This window comes from Lepidochelys olivacea, assembly GCF_965140295.1.
Source record: "Lepidochelys olivacea isolate rLepOli2 genome assembly, chromosome: 3".
NCBI classification, from domain to species: Eukaryota; Metazoa; Chordata; order Testudines; family Cheloniidae; genus Lepidochelys; species Lepidochelys olivacea.
Genome location: NC_140413.1, coordinates 36,928,288 through 36,946,222, shown reverse-complemented (window position 1 = coordinate 36,946,222; position 17,935 = coordinate 36,928,288). Strand labels below are relative to the sequence as shown.

Genomic DNA, 17,935 nt, shown 5'->3' with positions numbered 1-17,935 from the left:
TAGTGTACGTACACACACCACACACAAACACACACACGCGCACACAGAGGTACAGCAATTCAGAAGAGACTGCTGTGACTGTTCTGTTCAAACAAAATGTCATTTGGAAATTGTTTCCTTAGTTTGATTTCAGGAAACATGTTTTTGGAAAACTGAATCCAAATCGCATGAAATGCAAAGAAGTGCACTCAATTAATTTTTGTATCGTTTATTTCCTGTGGAGGACATTATAACTTTATCATTTAACTGTTGACTATTCATGGAATTTCTGAAGAAGAAAAAAAAGGGGGTTGGTGCCATTCATTAATTGCTGATGAGACTTGTATTTATATGAAGAAAATGAACAAAAGAATGATACGTTTTGAAACTGGAAGTCCTAAATAGTCTTAAGGAATGTGATTTTTAATATTTCTGCTAAATTATTCATATCTCTGATAGAAATACAAAAATGAAGCCACCTTTACTTTTATGGACAACAACATGATTAGAGCAAGAAATTTGAATATGCTAATAAAGAAACCAAAATGGTTAACTTTTCCTTTAAAACAGCATTCAAAAGAATTTTTACATGTTTATCACTTTTATAATTTAATTTTTAAAAAAATATTTGTGTGGACTTAACTGTGGACTTATATGTCTTTGAAAAGAAACTCAGATAGTAGAGTAGATTTATACATCTACCTTATACCTGTGGTTCAAAAAGTGAATTAGTTATTTTAGTTTAATCCCTAGTGAATATATGTGATTTATTACAAAATGGCCACTGAATTTCGCATGAAATGTTTATTCTTTAAATAGCAATAGTTTCGTTATAATCTGACAACAATACTATTTACAAAAATCAATAATGAAAAAATACAAAAGTTTAGAACAATTTCATGCTAGATTAAATAACTTGTTCCAGTTCAATCGAAAGAGGGCCAAAATGTCAGCCATTTTGTCTTCTACATTGGTTGTCATATGAAACAAGTTAAATAAAATGTACTCCATATATAAGAAAAATTCAAAAGCTTATGTACTAACGGGTAAATTTTCACAATATTGTACAAGAAATGCTTGAACAAACTGCAGAAGCAACCAAAGTTGTTTATCTGCATGCTCCACATGCTATTTTGAACATTTACACTGCAAACATAGAAATGTAAAGGTTATATTCTAGACGACTTTCAGACATAAGTATACATAATGCAATCCTGCCTTGATGTATTATTAGCAATTAATAGCTAAACACATCCTCCTTCTGGAGATCTCTCTACTCACAGTTTAGGAGCTGAAGTAACAGTATTTACGACTAGAGTATAATCATCTGAATTTCAAAGTCTCATTATCATGGATCTGTCCTAGACTTTGCCCTTTGAATCTAACCTCATCATTGAACTCTCTGTACTCAAAAGCTTATGCTTTCGTTCCAGTTATGAACTACATTAAATGATAGAAGTCACGCTGGCACCAAAATGTCAATAAGGTCAAATTTTAATTTGCCACACATGAACTACAGAACTGCATACAAACACTGAGAGAAGATGGGAAGCAGAAACAAGTGTTCTCAGCAAAACAATGTGATAGATTTTGCAAGACATTCAAGATTACCACCTATGTGATTAGGATGCATATAGAATTGTGGTAAGTTGGCTAAGAGAGTTTGGGACATGTCCTCATTTGGATAGTTTTAGTTTTTAATTTACATTGTGCTTAAATGTGATCACATTTTTAAATATTTTGAGCATCCTAATAAATGATATATCTAAACGATAGAAAGTAGTTGGAAAAAAAGAAAGAGAAAAGAAAAAATGTATGAAACTGAATGGCTTCTAGAATATCCAATCCCTATTTTTTATCATTGATTGGGTCGTTAGCAAGGTCAAGTCAGATAACTTGCTTATCAAATCTCTTCACTATATACAAAAAATTACAGATATTACCTTCTGTGTCTTGCATATTTGCCACTAACATGACCACTGCCATCACAACCAGGAGTAGGACAGCTGCAAAAAGGAAAGAATTAATTATATAGGTGCCGGTATGCTGCAGGAAGATGATACTAAAAGCAGGCAGTAGATATTACAGAGATGGAGGGCAACAAAGACAGAAAGAGAGAAATCAAATAACTGAAGGGAAAAAAAGAGGGGATGCTTTTTATTAGCAAGTCTCAGGGGAATTAATTTCATCAGTGCAGCAGGGCATGAGCAAACCACCAATGAACTTGAAAGTGCATTATACCCATTAAAAGGCATGAATTTTCTAAATTGCTAATGGGGATACATTTTACACTCAGAGCACTAACCTGAACAGCTCTTGTATGGCTGGTTCCACGGGAACTGCAGAGAGATGGAAAATATATAAAAATTTATCATCTATTACAAGTACCCTCCTTCTACAGAAAATTACCAAAAAGATTGTATAAAAGCAAGGGTCAGAATGAATCGTGCAAAGAGATTCTGGAGGATGAAGGTCACCCTGAATGGGGGCCTTGAGTGATTTACTGAAGCAAGAGACGTACCTCGAACACCTTTGGAGCGTGTGCGATGGCGCTTCTCGTCTGCATCCACCTCCATCTGGGAATAGATTAGCAGGCAGTCAATGTTCTTATCCTGCATGCACAGACTATCAATGCACAGACTGATACAGTCTCTCACACAATTTATTGGCAATATTTTAATTCCATTTTATCCTGTAAAGGAAATTGTACCTCAGAAAGGATTTTTAGGATCCCTATATTTGTTTAAAAACAGAAATTGCATGTTGATTTTTGCTTTAATCAGTCTGCTTGCATGCCCTCTTTCATAATAGATTTTGTAAAACTGTAAAAGCCATAAATGTCCTCTATTTTTGAAAGGATTTTCTTGACCGGAAACCCAGGTTACTTGGATATATTTTTTGCAACAAGGGTATAATACATTTCTATATAGTTTGAAACTAAGGTCAAGTAGCCCCATTTCATAGGTTGCCTTATTACAGGTGGCTTTAGAGTGGATAAATAGTCAGGGAATAAGAGAAAGGAAAAGAGAATGAGATGGGAACAAAGAGACATGATTGGGGTACATAGGTCTGCATGGTACTATTTAATATGAGAGGGACAATGTAAGTAAGGTAATACCTTTCATTGGACCAATTTATGTTGGTGGAAGATACAAGCTTTTGAACTACACAGAGTTCTTCAGGTCTGTGAAGCTCAAAAGATTGTATCTTCCACCAACAGAAGCTGGTTCAATGAAAGATAATACCTCACCACCATGTCTCTCTTATAACCTGGGACCAACACATCTACAACATCGCAAACAACTATTTAATATGGATTTTGGTCTTTTCTTGATGTATCCCATTGATTAGGTAAATACTATCAAGTCTAGATAAAGTGCTTAATTACTGAATGTGGCTATATCTGCCTCTTCATTTTATAAACAGGACTCCCATCTGGGGTGACGAATTATGCGATAGTAAATATTCTGGCACTCTTATGTCTTTACTGGTCAGATAAAGGGTTTCCCATCAGATCTTAGCTGGAAGCATAAACAGTGACCTATACAAGTTTCAATATGCTTGTGTGGCTTCTCCTAATCCCTCCATGCTCCAAATAGCATCTGATCCAATACATCTGCATTGGTCCCAACGGGTCTTCAAAAGGGCACTCAGTCCAGTCTAAGAGTCGATTTAATCCTCTTGGTCACAAATACAGATCTTACTGGAATTTGTTGAAACAAAGGCCATAACAGGAAAAATATATTCCATCCCTTAGGTGCAAAGTCTGGTGCAGCAGCCACCTGAGATGTAGAGACACTGGGTACTGAGACCCAGGTAGGTCCACACATATAGGAGTGCTATTGTAAAGGTCACAAAGCAAAGCTTAGAAATCAGGAGCACCAAAGTGGATGCAGACAACCCCTAGGGGGTTTGTTTTCCAAAGACCACATACAAAATTGGTTGTCAGTTGATGGTAATATTTGGATTGACAGCTGAGATTGCTGGTCTCAACTGTCTTACACAAAAGCACAGGGATTTGTACCCACAATCTTTTCACAATGGCTTAGATATGAGTAAAGAATACCTTTAAATGCGAAAACTTCAGAAACACAGACTCATACAACTTGCAATTAATCCTTTACACCCAACTCCACTAATTGTTGTAGCAGATTATTGTTATTTATTTGTATTCCCACACCACCTAGGAGTCCATTGTGCTAGGCACTGTACAAACAGAGAACAAAAAGTCAGTCGCCACTGTGAAGAGCTTACAAACTAAATACAAAAGCAGAGTGAACAATGTGATGGTAGTTCCACAATTTTTTCGGGGGGACGAATTAGTTAGGAAAGGATAATCTTAATGGAAAGGGAGAGAGGACACTGAATGTAAAGGATGTGGGGGAGGGGACAGGACAGGGGAGAGGAAGAAGAGACTGTGAGGGATCGGGAAGGGAGAGGGTTAGATCAAAAAACCAACCAGCACAGGGCAAAGGAAGTCCTGTCAAAACTGTAGAAAGTTCTCCAAAGGACCTAAAGACCCCTACTTTGGCTGCTTCTGTCCCTACCAGATGAAATCTCTGGCTGGCTCCTTTTTGCAGCTGTCTCCCAAGCCCACATGGCAGGGGCAGGGGAGACATCACCTGGGTCCCAATGTCCCTAGAGTTGGGGGAGTCACCACTGCACAGTTGTGAGTCCAGAAGGGCCGCATGGGAGAGTAGGTCCAGTTGGACCCCATTTCCCTCCTCCTGCCTGCCAGTGCGGCAGTCCCTGCTTTGGCTGTTTCTGCCTCTATAGGCTTGAGCCTCTGGCTGAGATGAGGCCAATCAGCACATGACAGTTGGCTAGGTCTCCCCCTCCTGTGGTAAAACCCACAGGAAGTAACTCAGGGGCAGAAAAACTCAGTGAGGATCCTTTCATCCATTTTACCTGCAGGGAGGGGGCTGCTCCTGCACTGACTAGGATCTGGAGCCCCCCCAGAAACTGGGATCTGTGGAAGGGAAGTGACATCCTCACAGAGGCTCTGTACCTCACCTGGTTGGCTCCTCTGGTCCCAGGCAATGTGGTTCAATACCTTCTCCTAGGAAAGACTCTTTAAATTTAGGTACTTATTCTGCAGCAAAGTGTCAGAATTAGGAATTCAGCCCTAAACTTTGGAATCTCTGTAGGGCTAGAGAGAAGACAATGTGCATTTACAGAATGCTCTGTGAGGTCCTGGGAAAGGCAAAATAGTGCTACAAAGGCAGCTGAACTCCATTTCATATGGGAGACGTCAGAACTGTGTGTGTGTCATTCATGCATTGATTTGGTGACACAATCCCTCCCCAGCTTCTGGCCCTGCATGATGAGTTAAAGAGGTCATCAGCTATGTTGCTAAAACCTTTGGGAGAAAACTCACTTAAATTCTAAGTCCAGCCTTGACAGGATGGTTTCTGGCCACATTTTTGATAAACGTGGCATGCCTATCACTGAAGTGAAAACAGCCGTGTTTGTGACTGTTCCGTGTAACCTAGCTACCACCTTTTCCATGCCTAGCATGGAACAGCCTGTTTGGCATATCACAAAAATCCATCACATGTGCCACATTCTTTTCACTTTACTGACAAGAAAGCAACATACTGCAAAGACCTAGACGTGGAGTTACCTGACTAGCAGCCTGTGTGTGGTAATGTTTGGAAAACATTATCTGGCATAATCAACCATGGAATAGTCTGCTTAATTAGCTGTTACGATCTTAGCCTGATAATACAGACATAAATGTGCTTCATATAGTGGTAATCCCAGTTAAGATGATATTCTGTGTAAATTCAGGTGCAGGACAAGGAAGAGGTTGGTTTGCCCATGTTTGCCAACCAAATTAGCTATCTTCATTCAAGAAATCCATGTGTATCTCTAACCCCAGATACAGCTTCATGTATATCTAACCACACTGATAGCTGAAGAGGAGGACCACAAATTTGTCCATAGGTGAGATCCACAATACTCAGGTCCAAAGAGGACTTGAAATGAGAGCCAATGTACTTATGCATGCATCCACAGTTCTCCAGAAAGGAAGATTTTGCTTGAAGGACCAAATTGTGATCCCACCCCACTGCAGGAACCTGATGACATGGGAACTGGTGGAGGGGGAGGAGGCAGACTGAGTGATAGAGTGCCCACACAACCATGTTCAACTGTCCTATGTAGGGGTATATAACAGCTGTAGATGCTGTTACAGCAAGTGAGCAGTCACAGAAGTAATGTACCTGCCTTCCTAGCCATCTATGACTTTGGGGGCAGAATTCAATGCTTCTTGGAGAATCCCTAAGCAATGTCCATTTCCTCAGGTTTTGTTAGAGATAGAAGGAAAGAATTTTGGCCTTAATGAATAGGAAGGAGTTCATCTCAGGAGCCCTACTTTCTACACAACAGTTATATTCCATGACATGTACTTACATTTTCATGGAACATTGGGCCACCTTCTCTGGAGAAAGGAGGATGCATGGCTTGGATGACAGATTAACTAGAACAGTCAGGAGTAAAGCTGGGTGGGAAATGGTTTTCCAGTCCTATGAAAAGTTTTGAGATTTCAAAATTTTTCCCATTTTGAACTGGGATGAACCCCATAGTCTTTCAAAGTTTTTATCAGCATAGCCAAATAGCCTAGTGATTAGGTTGCTCCTCACTGGCAGAAAAGGGGATAAAAGCAGCCCTAAGGAGGCTACACTGGAAGCAGCCAATCAGAGAAGGGCTGAAGGGAGCAGCCAATCAGAGCGAAGCAGGCCCATAAAAAAAAAAGGAGTTGCAGGGCAGAGGAAGGCAGTTCTCTGCTGGGAGCCCAGGGAGGAAGGACTGTGCCTCTGGAGGGCTAAGAGAACTGCCAGCACCCTGGACAGAACAGTACTGCTAGCCAGAACCGGGTGAGCGGGAGACAGCTCCTGGCTTGCTGCTGGGATTTGCAGGCTGAGGCCCTGAGGCAAGGATAAAAAAGATGGTGGGGCCAAAAGGTAAGTGGCCAGACAATTTGCTGCAGTAGCCACCGACTAAGGGAAGTGGCTGAAGAGCGGACTGCAGGTCCCCCGAAAGTGGAGCACTGCCCCTGGCATAGCCAGAGGGCTGTGTCGCTGAAGAGGACACCACGGTCCTTGGAGAGATGTGTGTCCTAGAGCAGGAGTGATGGTGGTGAGGCACTACCCAAGGAGGGTGCACTACCATGCAGAGCTAAATCCCAAGACAACCCACAGGAGGTGCCAGAGTGGTGAGTCTCACCCCATTACAGAGACCTATATTCAAGCCCCTGGTTCAAATCAGGCAGAATAGGGACTTGGACGTGGGACTCCTTCATCCAGTTCAGAGCTGTACTCATAAGGCAATTGGGTATTCTGGAGTCTCCTTGTCATTATCAACGTTGTATTTTCTGACAAAAAATAGTTTAATAGTTTACAAAATAGTTTAAAAATTCCTGACCAGCTTTAATCGGGAGGACTTTAAACTAGCATCTAGGGAGGAAGATAATAAGAGGTCAAGTACAATACATATGCTCATACATAGAATCAAGGTAGCTTGAATGTAAATAACCAAGCCATCAAGGATGTAAGAAGAAATTCTTCTACTCCCTATTTACCAATGTTAGAAGCATGAGAAATAAACACGAGAAATTAGAAATAGAATCATAGAATATCAGGGTTGGAAGGGACCTCAGGAGGTCATCTAGTCCAACCCCCTGCTCAAAGCAGAACCAATCCCCAACTAAATCATCAAGCCTGACCTTAAGAATATCTAAGGAAGGAGATTCCACCACTCCCTAGGTAACGCATTCCAGTGTTTCACCACCCTCCTAGTGAAAAAGTTTTTCCTAGTATCCAACCTAAACCTCCCCCACTGCAACTTGAGACCATTACTCCTTGTTCTGTGATCAGCTACCACTGAGAACAGTCTAGATCCATCATCTTTGGAACCCCCTTTCAGGTAGTTGAAAGCAGCTATCAAATCCCCCCTCATTCTTCTCTTCCGCAGACTAAACAATCCCAGTTCCCTCAGCCTCTCCTCATAACTCATGTGTTCCAGTCCCCTAATCATTTTTGTTGCCCTCCGCTGGACTCTTTCCAATTTTTCCACATCCTTCTTGTAGTGTGGGGCCCAAAACTGGACACAGTACTCCAGATGAGGCCTCACAATGTCAAATAGAGGGGAACGATCACGTCCCTCGATCTGCTGGCAATGCCCTACTTATACATCCCAAAATGCCATTGGCCTTCTTGGCAACAAGAGCACACTGTTGACTCATATCCAGCTTCTCGTCCACTGTAACCCCTAGATCCTTTTCTGCAGAACTGCTGCCGAGCCATTCGGTCCCTAGTCTGTAGCGGTGCATTGGATTCTTCCGTCCTAAGTGCAGGACTCTGCATTTGTCCTTGTTGAACCTCATCAGATTTCTTTTGGCCCAATCCTCTAATTTGTCTAGGACCCTCTGTATCCTATCCCTACCCTCCAGCGTATCTACCACTCCTCCCAGTTTAGTGTCATTAACAAGAAATGCTCATTAACAAAAAGAAATGGACTATAACTGGTATTGCTGAAACCTGGTTAGCTGCATGGAATGTTAAAATCACTGGATACACCGTATTCAGGGAATAGGCAGAAGTGGATGCAGGTAGCACACTACGTCAAAGACACCACTACCTGCTTTCAGAAGACACGATCTAGAATGCTTATGGATCAATGTTCTTTCTGAGAAATCACAAGACAAGGTACTGGTGGGTATCTGTTATAGACAACCAAATCAACAAGGATACAGGATGAACAGCTCCTTAAACATGTATCTCTAATGTGCAGAAAGGAAAATTGCATTACCACCAGGGATTTCTATCAATAAAATAACCTTGGTGTTTCTAAAAATTATAGGTGACGACTTTCCAAACAAAACGAACTGGAACCAACTTAGAGAAATTGAATTGAAAATTGTTGGTCACCTAGATGCAAGTCATTATTACCTAATTTCATTTATGTGCAAACAGAATGTAGTCCCAACCAACTATATATATATATATATATATATATATATATATATATATATATATATATATATATATGGTGCTTTAAAAGGGCCAATTTCCGAAAGCTGAAAAAAATCATGAGCAAAACTGAGTGGGAGGAAACATTTAAATACAAAACTGTGAATGAAGGTTGGGAGTTGTTTAAGAATAATTTATTAGATGACCCCCTCAAAACAAACAAGCACTCCCCCCCATCCCATCCACACACAATTCCACAATCACGTGAGAGGGCTTCTTTGGTTTAAAAAATATCTTGGTTAAGAGGGGAAGTGAAAGTAGAAAGTAATAATTAAATATATAAATCATAGAAAAACATGGAAGTTTATAAAGAGTACAGATCAGGGATTGGAAATTACGACTATTGATAAGGGAACTTACACATACCAATGGAAACTCTGCAGCTAGTAGGATTAAGGCTAATAAGATGGAACTCTTTAACTATATCAGGAACAAATGAAATCCATCTGATATTCAAAAAGGATGGTAAAATTATCAATCATGATGCAGAAAAGACAGAAATATTCAATAATTATTTCTGTTCTGTATTTGTCAAGAAGCAGGATGATGTAGTCATATTTTAAAGTGACAGAATAGAAAGTATTTTCTTATCAGGAACTAGGGAGATTATAAAACACAACTTTTAAAATTAAACATTTTAAAATCAGTACTAGTGGATAACTTACACCCAATAATATTAGGAGAATTGGCCAAGGAGCTCTTTGAATGATTAATGTTGATTTATAACAAATCCTAGAACACTGGGTGTTTCCAGAGCACTGGGGAAAAGTAAATTTTGTAACAATTTTTAAAAGGTAAATGTGTGACTTGCATAACTAAAGGCCAGTTAGGCTGACATCGATCCTGGGCAAAATCGTGAACAGGTTGATATGATGCAATTAGTAAAAACTTAAAGGATGGTAGCATAACTATGCCAATTGCCAACACAATTTTATGGAAAATAGGTTTTGTCAAACAAATTTAATATAGTTTTTGATGAGATTACAAGTTTGGTTGATAAAGGTGGCTATGTGGACATTCTGTAAAGAATATGTCTTGTACCACATTCTGATAATAAAATGAGCACTGTACACAATCAGTACATCCCATACTGGTTAATGGATAGATCTTTAAAAATAATGTAATGCAAGAAACTGTAAATGGAAAATCATGATCCTATGGGGTTGTTTCTATTGGGATCACACAGGAATCTGTTCTTGGCCCAATGCTATTCACAGAAAAAATAAAGTAATTGCTGGTGAAATCTGCAGATGACAAAAATTGGTGGAAAGATAAATAATGCTATGGATAGCTCAGTTATACAGACTGATATGGATCATTTTGCTAAAATTGGCTCGTTTGAACATGTCAGTTTCAAGGACCAACATCTAGGAGCAAAGAATGTAGGTCATACTTAGAAGATGGTATCCTGGGCTGAAGTCACAAGGAAAAGTGAAAAGGACTTAGATAACCAACTGAACATGAACACCCAATGGAGGAGGTATAATACCTCTGTATATGACATTAGTGAGACACTTATTTGAATTCCATGACCAGTTTTGGTGTCCACACTTCAAACAGGATGTTGCAAAATTGGGAAAGGTTCAGAATAGAGCTATGATTGATGATTAAGGGTCTGGAAAACAGTAAGAAACTCAGTCTATTTAGCTTATCCAAAAGAAGTAAAAAAAAAAAAAAAAAAAAGTGGCCTGATCATGGTCTGCGTGGGGAAGTGATTTCTGATAGTAGAGGACTCCTAAATATAGTAGAGAAAGGCTTAATGACAGCATGCCTGGATGCTGAACCTAGACAAATTAAAACTGGAAACTAGGTGCATATTTTTAACAATGAGGGTAATTAACCCTTGGAACAATTTATCAAGGGATGTGGTGGATTCTCCATCACTTGACATCCTTAAATCACCACAGGATTTGAAAAAAATGCTATCGCTCAAGCAGAAATCATAGGTTTGATGCGGAAATTACTGGGTGAGCATCTATGACCTGTGTTATGCAGCAGGTCAGACTTAATGATCATTAATGGTCACTTCTGATCTTGACATTTACGTATCTATGATAACTACTGGTAAATGCAAGATTGCCATAAGATTTACTATTGCCAAGAGGAAATGTTACTAAAATATTGTGATATTTTGTTTTTCTTTGTTTGAAAAAGAAAAGTACTGGTAACATTCATGAAAAGATTGGAGACAGAATGTTCAAGAGCAGATGGATCAGATAGGCTGGGAATTAGATGATTCCATGACATGGTTTGCAATTTAAAATTTGTTTTCTTGTCACTCTTCAGCTATCAAGTAAAGGCTGGTTTACAGCAAGTCAAACTGCAGGATTCCTGAACAGAGTTTTATTACAAAGACATATTTGCACTATTGTTATATCCTAGATTTGGTCAGCATTTCTTTTTATAACCTAGCCTCAAAAATTTGCTCCTGGCTGGAACTTACATAAGATCGGTCATACTGGGTCAGACCAAAGGTCCATCTAGCCCAGTATCCTGACTTCTGACAGGGGCCAGTGCCAGGTGCCCCAAAGGGAATACACAGAACAGGTAATCATCAAGTAATCCACTTCCTGTCACTCATTCCCAGCTTCTGGCAAAGAGAGGCTAGGGACACCATCCCTGCCCATCCTGGCTAATAGCCATTGATGGACCTATCCTCCATGAATTTATCTAGTTCTTTTTGAACCCTGTTATAGTCTGGGCCTTCACAACATCCTCTGGAAAAGAGTTCCACAGGTTGACTGTGCATTGCGTGAAGAAATACTTCCTTTTGTTTGTTTTAAACCTGCTGCCTATTCATTTCATTTGGTGACCCCTAGTTCTTGTATTCTGAGAAGGGGTAAATAACATTTCCTTATTTATTTTCTCCACACCAGTCATGATTGTATAGACCTCTATCATATCCCTTCTTCATCATCTCTTTTCTAAGGTGAAAGGTACCAGTCATATTAATCTCTCCTCATATAGAAGCTGTTCTATGCCCCTAATCATTTTTGTTGCCCTTTTCTGAACCCTTTCCAGTTCCAATATATCTTTTTTGAGATGGGACAACCACATCTGCATGCAGTATTCAAAATGTGGGTGTACCATGGATTTACAGAGAGACAACATGATATTTTCTGTCTTATTCTCTATCCCTTTCTTAATGATGTCCAACATTCTGTTTATTTTTTTGACTGCCGCTGCACATTGAGTGGATGTTTTCAGAGAACTAGCCACAATGACTCCAAGATCTCTTTCTTGAGTGGTACCAGCCAATTTAGACCCCATCATTTTATATGTATAGTTAGAATTATGTTTTCCAATGTGCATTACTTTGTATTTATCAACACTGAATTTCATCTGCCATTTTGTTGTGCTGTCACCTAGTTTTGAGAGATCCTTTTGTAGCTCTTCGTAGTCTGCCTGGGACTTAACTATCTTGAGTAGTTTTGTATCATCTGCAGATTTTGCCACCTCACTATTCACCCCTATTTCCAGATCATTTATAATACTATTTGTCCCAGTACAGACCCCTGGAGGACACCATTATTTACCTCTCTCCATTTTGAAAACTGTCCATTTATTCCTACCCTTTGTTTTCTATGTTTTAACTAGTTACTAATCCATGATAGGACCTTCCCTCTTATCCCATGACAGCTTACTTTTCTTAAGAGCCTTTGAGGGACTTTGTCAAAGGCTTTCTGAAAATCTAAGTACACTATATCTACTGGTTCCCCCTTATCCTCATGCTTGTTGACCCCCTCAAATAATTCTAGTAGATTGGTGAGGCATGATTTCCCTTTACACAAACCATGTTGATTATTCCCCAACAAATTATGTTAATCTATGTGTCTGACAATTTTGTTCTTTACTATAGTTTCAACCAGTTTGCCCGGTACTGAAGTCAGGTTTACCAGCCTGTAATTGCTGGGGTCACCTATGGAGCCCTTTTAAAAAATTGGCATCACATTAGCTATCCTCCAGTCATTTGGTACAGAAGCTGATTTAAATGATGGGTTACAGACTGCGGTTAGTAGTTCTGCAGTTTCATATTTGAGTTCCTTCAGAATTCTTGGGTGAATACCATCTGGTCCTGGTGACTTATTACTGTGTAGTTTATCAATTTGTTCCAAAACCTCCTCTAATGATACCTCAGTCTGGGACAGTTCCTCAGATCTGTCACCTAAAAAGAATGACTCAGGTTTGGGAATCTCCCTCACATCCTTAGCCATGAAGACCAATGCAAAGAATTCATTTAGTTTCTCCCCAATGGCCGTTATCGTCCTTGAGTGCTCCCTTTGCATCTCAATTGTCCAGTGGCCCCACTGGCTGTTTAGCAAGCTTCCTGCTTCTGATGTACTTACTTTTTTTTTGCTAATACTTTTTGAGATTTTGGCTAGCTGTTCTTCAAATTCTTTTTTGGCCTTCCTAATTATATTTTTACACTTCATTTGACAGAGTTTATGCTCCTTTCTATTTTCCTCACTAGGATTTAACTTCCACTTTTTAAAGGATGCCTTTTTGCCTCTCACTGCTTCTTTTACTTTGTTCTTTTACTTTGTTGTTTGGCCACTGTAGCACCTTTTTGGTTCTCTTACTATGTTTTTCAATTGGGGGTATACATTTAAGTTGAGCCTCTATTACGGTGTCTTTAAAAAGTTTCCATGCAGCTTGAAGGGATTTCACTTTTTACACTGTACCTTTTAATTTCTGTTCCACTACCTTCCTCATTTTTGTGTAGTTCCCCTTTCTGAAATTAAATGCTACCAAGTTGAGCTGCTCTGGTGGTTTCTCCATGACAGGGATGTTAAATTTAATAATATTATGATCACTATTACCAAGCGGTCCAGCTATATTCACCTCTTGGACAAGATCCTGTGCTCCACTTGGACTAAATCAAGAATTGCCTCTCCTCTTGTGGGTTCCAGTACTAGATGCTCCAAGAAGCAGTCATTTAAGGTCTCAAGAAACTTTATCTCTCTGCATCCCGTCCTGAGGTGACATGTACCCAGTCAGTACCCATATCCCCAGACATGGGGATAGTTAAAATCCCCCATTATTATTGAGGTTTTTTTATTTTAATAGCCTCTCTAATCTCCCTGAGCATTTCACAGTCATGATCACCATGCTGGGCAGGTGGTCAGTAATATATCCCTATTGCTATATTTTTATTATTAGAGCTTGGAATTACTATCTAAAAACAAAAACCCTACCATGTGTCAATTAATAAAATGTGTTTTTTCAGATTAAATAAACTCCTGAATTCACACAAACAGAGAAACTAGGCCTAGAAAACACCTATTAAGTCATGTAAATGTATGCCCCCACTTTATTTCCTACATGTATTATCTAGTGCTTTGTCCAGTCCAATTTTCAAAGCCTCAACGAATGGAGCTTCCACTGCTTCTCTCTGATGATTAATCCAGAGCAGAAAGTAATATGTAAGATCACATTCTAATACATCTCACTCAAAAATGTATACATATTCCCAAAAGGCTTTTTAAAAAACATATTTGGCGAATGATTAATTCATGAGCGGTTAGTGTCATGATATTTTGAATACGTTTTTAAAAGTTGGATACTTTTGGTGAATTCCTGGCCCTAATGTGTCAACTTGAGTTTTACCATTGACGTCAATGGGGCCAGAGCTTCTATCTTTAATATCTCTTTTTAGCAAAATACAGTTCAATAAGGATTATCATTTACCATACTGACCTCTACTGTCAAGTAATAAACAAACTATTATTTTCAGACAGCACTATGTAATTGTCAAGAGACTCACATCCTGAATTTGTGCTTGAAACTATGTGAAATAGGTATTCTACCTATTTAACTCATACACAGCTGAACTACTGTGTGTTCATTAGGTACATGGAACTCCCAAGTCAGTAGGCGTTATATTCTGTTTTGAAATCGCATGACATGGCCCAGAATAAAGAAAGGGGAATCCTAAAAAGGAGATGAAAGGCACTTCAATAAAAGAAGCAGATGGGAAAAAATAGTGAGATTTAACTAAAATTAATCTCAGAATTTAGCATAAACAGGGCAAGAGTTTGATCTCAACTATAGCATTATAAATCTGTAGAAACTCTATGGAGTTATTCAGATGTACAGAAATGTAATACAGTATAGTTTGGCTGTAAAGTACCATAGTGGTCTAAGTTCTACAGCAGCCCAGTATTTTAAAGAGAAGGACTCTTAAATAATAGTTTGGCCAGATTCTGCAGGTAGATTTATACCTACATTTGAGGCCCTTCACAGAAATGATCCCAGTGGGCAGAAGGGAAAAAACGGAGTGAGGTTCCTGAGAAATAGGAAAAAGGATCAAGTTGCACCCAATTCTGCCCTCCGATACACATGAACACTCCCACTTGCTTCAGTGGGAGTTGCACCTGACTGCACAATCCAGCTACATGGGCCTCATCTAAAGTCAATGTAAAGATTCCCATTGATTTCACTGGGCTTGGAAATAGTCCCTAATTGCATACATTTTCTGCTAAAATTGCCAGCATAGCTTAAATCTCCCACAATCATTGTAGTGGGGGTTGAAGCTTGGGCTGATAGCAACATATGTCCCTTAATTTATGCCTTAATAATCATGGTTTTGCATCTTTGGCTTGCATCCTTCATAAGAACTTTAAAATGGCAAGAGGGAACGGGGCATAACTATATATCGGTTGTCAGCCCATAAAGTTAGCTTCTAACATCTCAACTCCCTTAATTAAATAACATAAGAAAGGTCATGCCACAGCAGAATAAAGTTCTGTATTGATCAGTATCTTGTTTCTGACAGTGGTCAAAGTTTCAAAAATATATAATGAACACTTTGGTAATCATGTTACACTGTACAGTGAGCAGATGTTTCTTCATCTTCCAAACTGCTTATCAAACTATGCCCTGACGCATGAGAATTGATAGACAAACACTGCTTTTTTTTTTACTCCAGCTATTGTAACTGTATATGATAGTCATCTGAAATATCTATTTTCAATGTACTAAACTATTTACTTCAATAATTAATATCCCACAGCAGCTAGTTCCACAGACCAATTCTATATATTTAATGAAATGTACTACACTTAAAATTGTTAGAAGAGTTACAGTGACTATATGATATTTTCCAATTCCCGAACCCAAAGTAATCCCTCAGCTGAAATGAGGGGAAGACCCAGAGGTGCTGAATCTCCAAGACACCAAAAAAAGGGAGATTCTGAGAAACTGCTGCACAGCAGGTGATGGGACAGTGAGTGAGAACAAGAAAGAGAATCGTTATCTGATAGGTCCTGAACAAATGGAACCTGACCTCTGGGGAAAGGTTAAAAAAATTGGGCATGTTTAGTCTTGAAAAAAGAAGACTGAGAGGGGACTTGATAACAGTCTTCAGATATGTTAACAAGAGTTATAAAAAGGACAGTGATCAGTTGTTCTCCATGTCCACTGAAGGTAGGACAAGAAGTGATTGGCTTAATCTGGAGCAAGGAAAATTTAGGTTAGATATTTGGAAAAAACAATTAAATATAAGGATAGTTGAGTACTGGAATAGGATTACCAAGGGAGGTTGTGGAATCCTCGCCCATGGAGGTTCTTAATAACAGATTAGACAGATACCTGTCACGGATGCTCTAGATCAGTGATTCTCAAACTTATTTAATCAGGCCCCCCTTCTTTGTGTCTGTAGTCATTTTTTCCCCTGCCCCTTCATGCAGGTACATCTGCCACCATCCAGCTCTGAAGGCAGAGCAGAGAGCAGTTGTCGCATAGTTTGAGAAGACTGGTCTAGATAATATTTAGTCCTGCCTCAGTGAAGGGGACTGGACTAGATGACCTATCGAGGTCCCTTCCAGTCCTAGATTTCTATGATTCAATGGTTCAATGATGCACACTACATACTGGACATTTTCTGTTTAAACAGAAATAAACTATACAATCCTGGAAAAGACATTTAATGTAATTTAATCTACTATAGACTCAACAATGGGAGCTACAAGGTAGGAAACTGGATTTAAAAACTGGCCAACGGGTACTACTACTCAAGTGGCTATGTCATGACTGAGTGGAGTCCTAGAGGTGGCCTGAGGAAGAGGAAAGGAAGGGGGTGCAGCACCGAATAGGGGGAGTAGAAATTATGTCCACGAAGGATGTAATGCCTCCAAAGGGCTTGGAGGAGTGTGCTTAGTATCTCCCAAGGAGTCTTTGAGTTATGCAGCACTTTCAGTGGCACTAGCAAACTTTCCCTCCCCTTTCCCACCTTGTGATCAGGTTGTGTAAACAGCTGGGCAATGGATATCTCTGGTGCAGAGCAACTCCCCAAACACAGGTGTACCCTTTGTACGGGCAGCTGAGGTTTAACTCAAAGACTTCATAGTCCCTTTATCAAGTAAAACAAGACAATTTTATAAAATAATGAACAGGGCAGTTTTTCCCCAGGAAAATTCCAGCGTATAATCAAGGCATCTTTGTAACAGAGATCCAGAGGGAGTTTTGCAAAGATAAACAATTTGAAATAGTGCATATTTTACAAAGGCGTAGAACAAGCACAGGAGTAAAATTTCTGTAGAATATAAATTACTCCTCTGCCCTATTCTCCCTGTGATGCACACACAGAATTTTTATTAATATCAGGGAGAGCCCTGCCTGATGAGGAGACTATGATGTTAGGACTTGCTCTCTAACTTTGGGTAAAACCCACTCCCTCCTGCATCTGAAGGTGAAGAGGGCAGGTGAAAGGAACATAGACTTCAGCCAAATCTGGCTAGTCCTAGAAGGACAGGATGAGCACAGTTTAGGAGATATCCTCCATCTTCTGCTGATCTTACAGGTATCCCCTCCCTGTGGAAAAAGTGAGGTTCAGTGGCTTTTCAGAGGAGTGGCTCCATGAGGTATTGCTCACCAATGGCTCCATGGACTTCAGAGCAGAAATTGTTGTGAAAGTTCATGATGCT

At 39.5% G+C, this 17,935-nt stretch overlaps 1 protein-coding gene across 20 annotated transcripts in view; it reads right to left on the bottom strand.

Moving 5' to 3' along the window:
• The window catches only part of MYT1L (myelin transcription factor 1 like), a 379,271-nt gene that overhangs the window by 150,843 nt on the left and 210,493 nt on the right, over window positions 1–17,935 (bottom strand). For all 20 annotated transcript variants that reach the window (XM_084622387.1, XM_084622401.1, XM_084622382.1 and 17 more), the window contains exons 3-5: window positions 2,501–2,555; window positions 2,285–2,318; window positions 1,923–1,985 (exon numbers count right to left, since the gene is read on the bottom strand). In XM_084622387.1, the coding sequence (XP_084478513.1) occupies window positions 1,923–1,985; window positions 2,285–2,318; window positions 2,501–2,555 (152 nt within the window). The remainder of the gene's footprint in view (window positions 1–1,922; window positions 1,986–2,284; window positions 2,319–2,500; window positions 2,556–17,935) is intronic.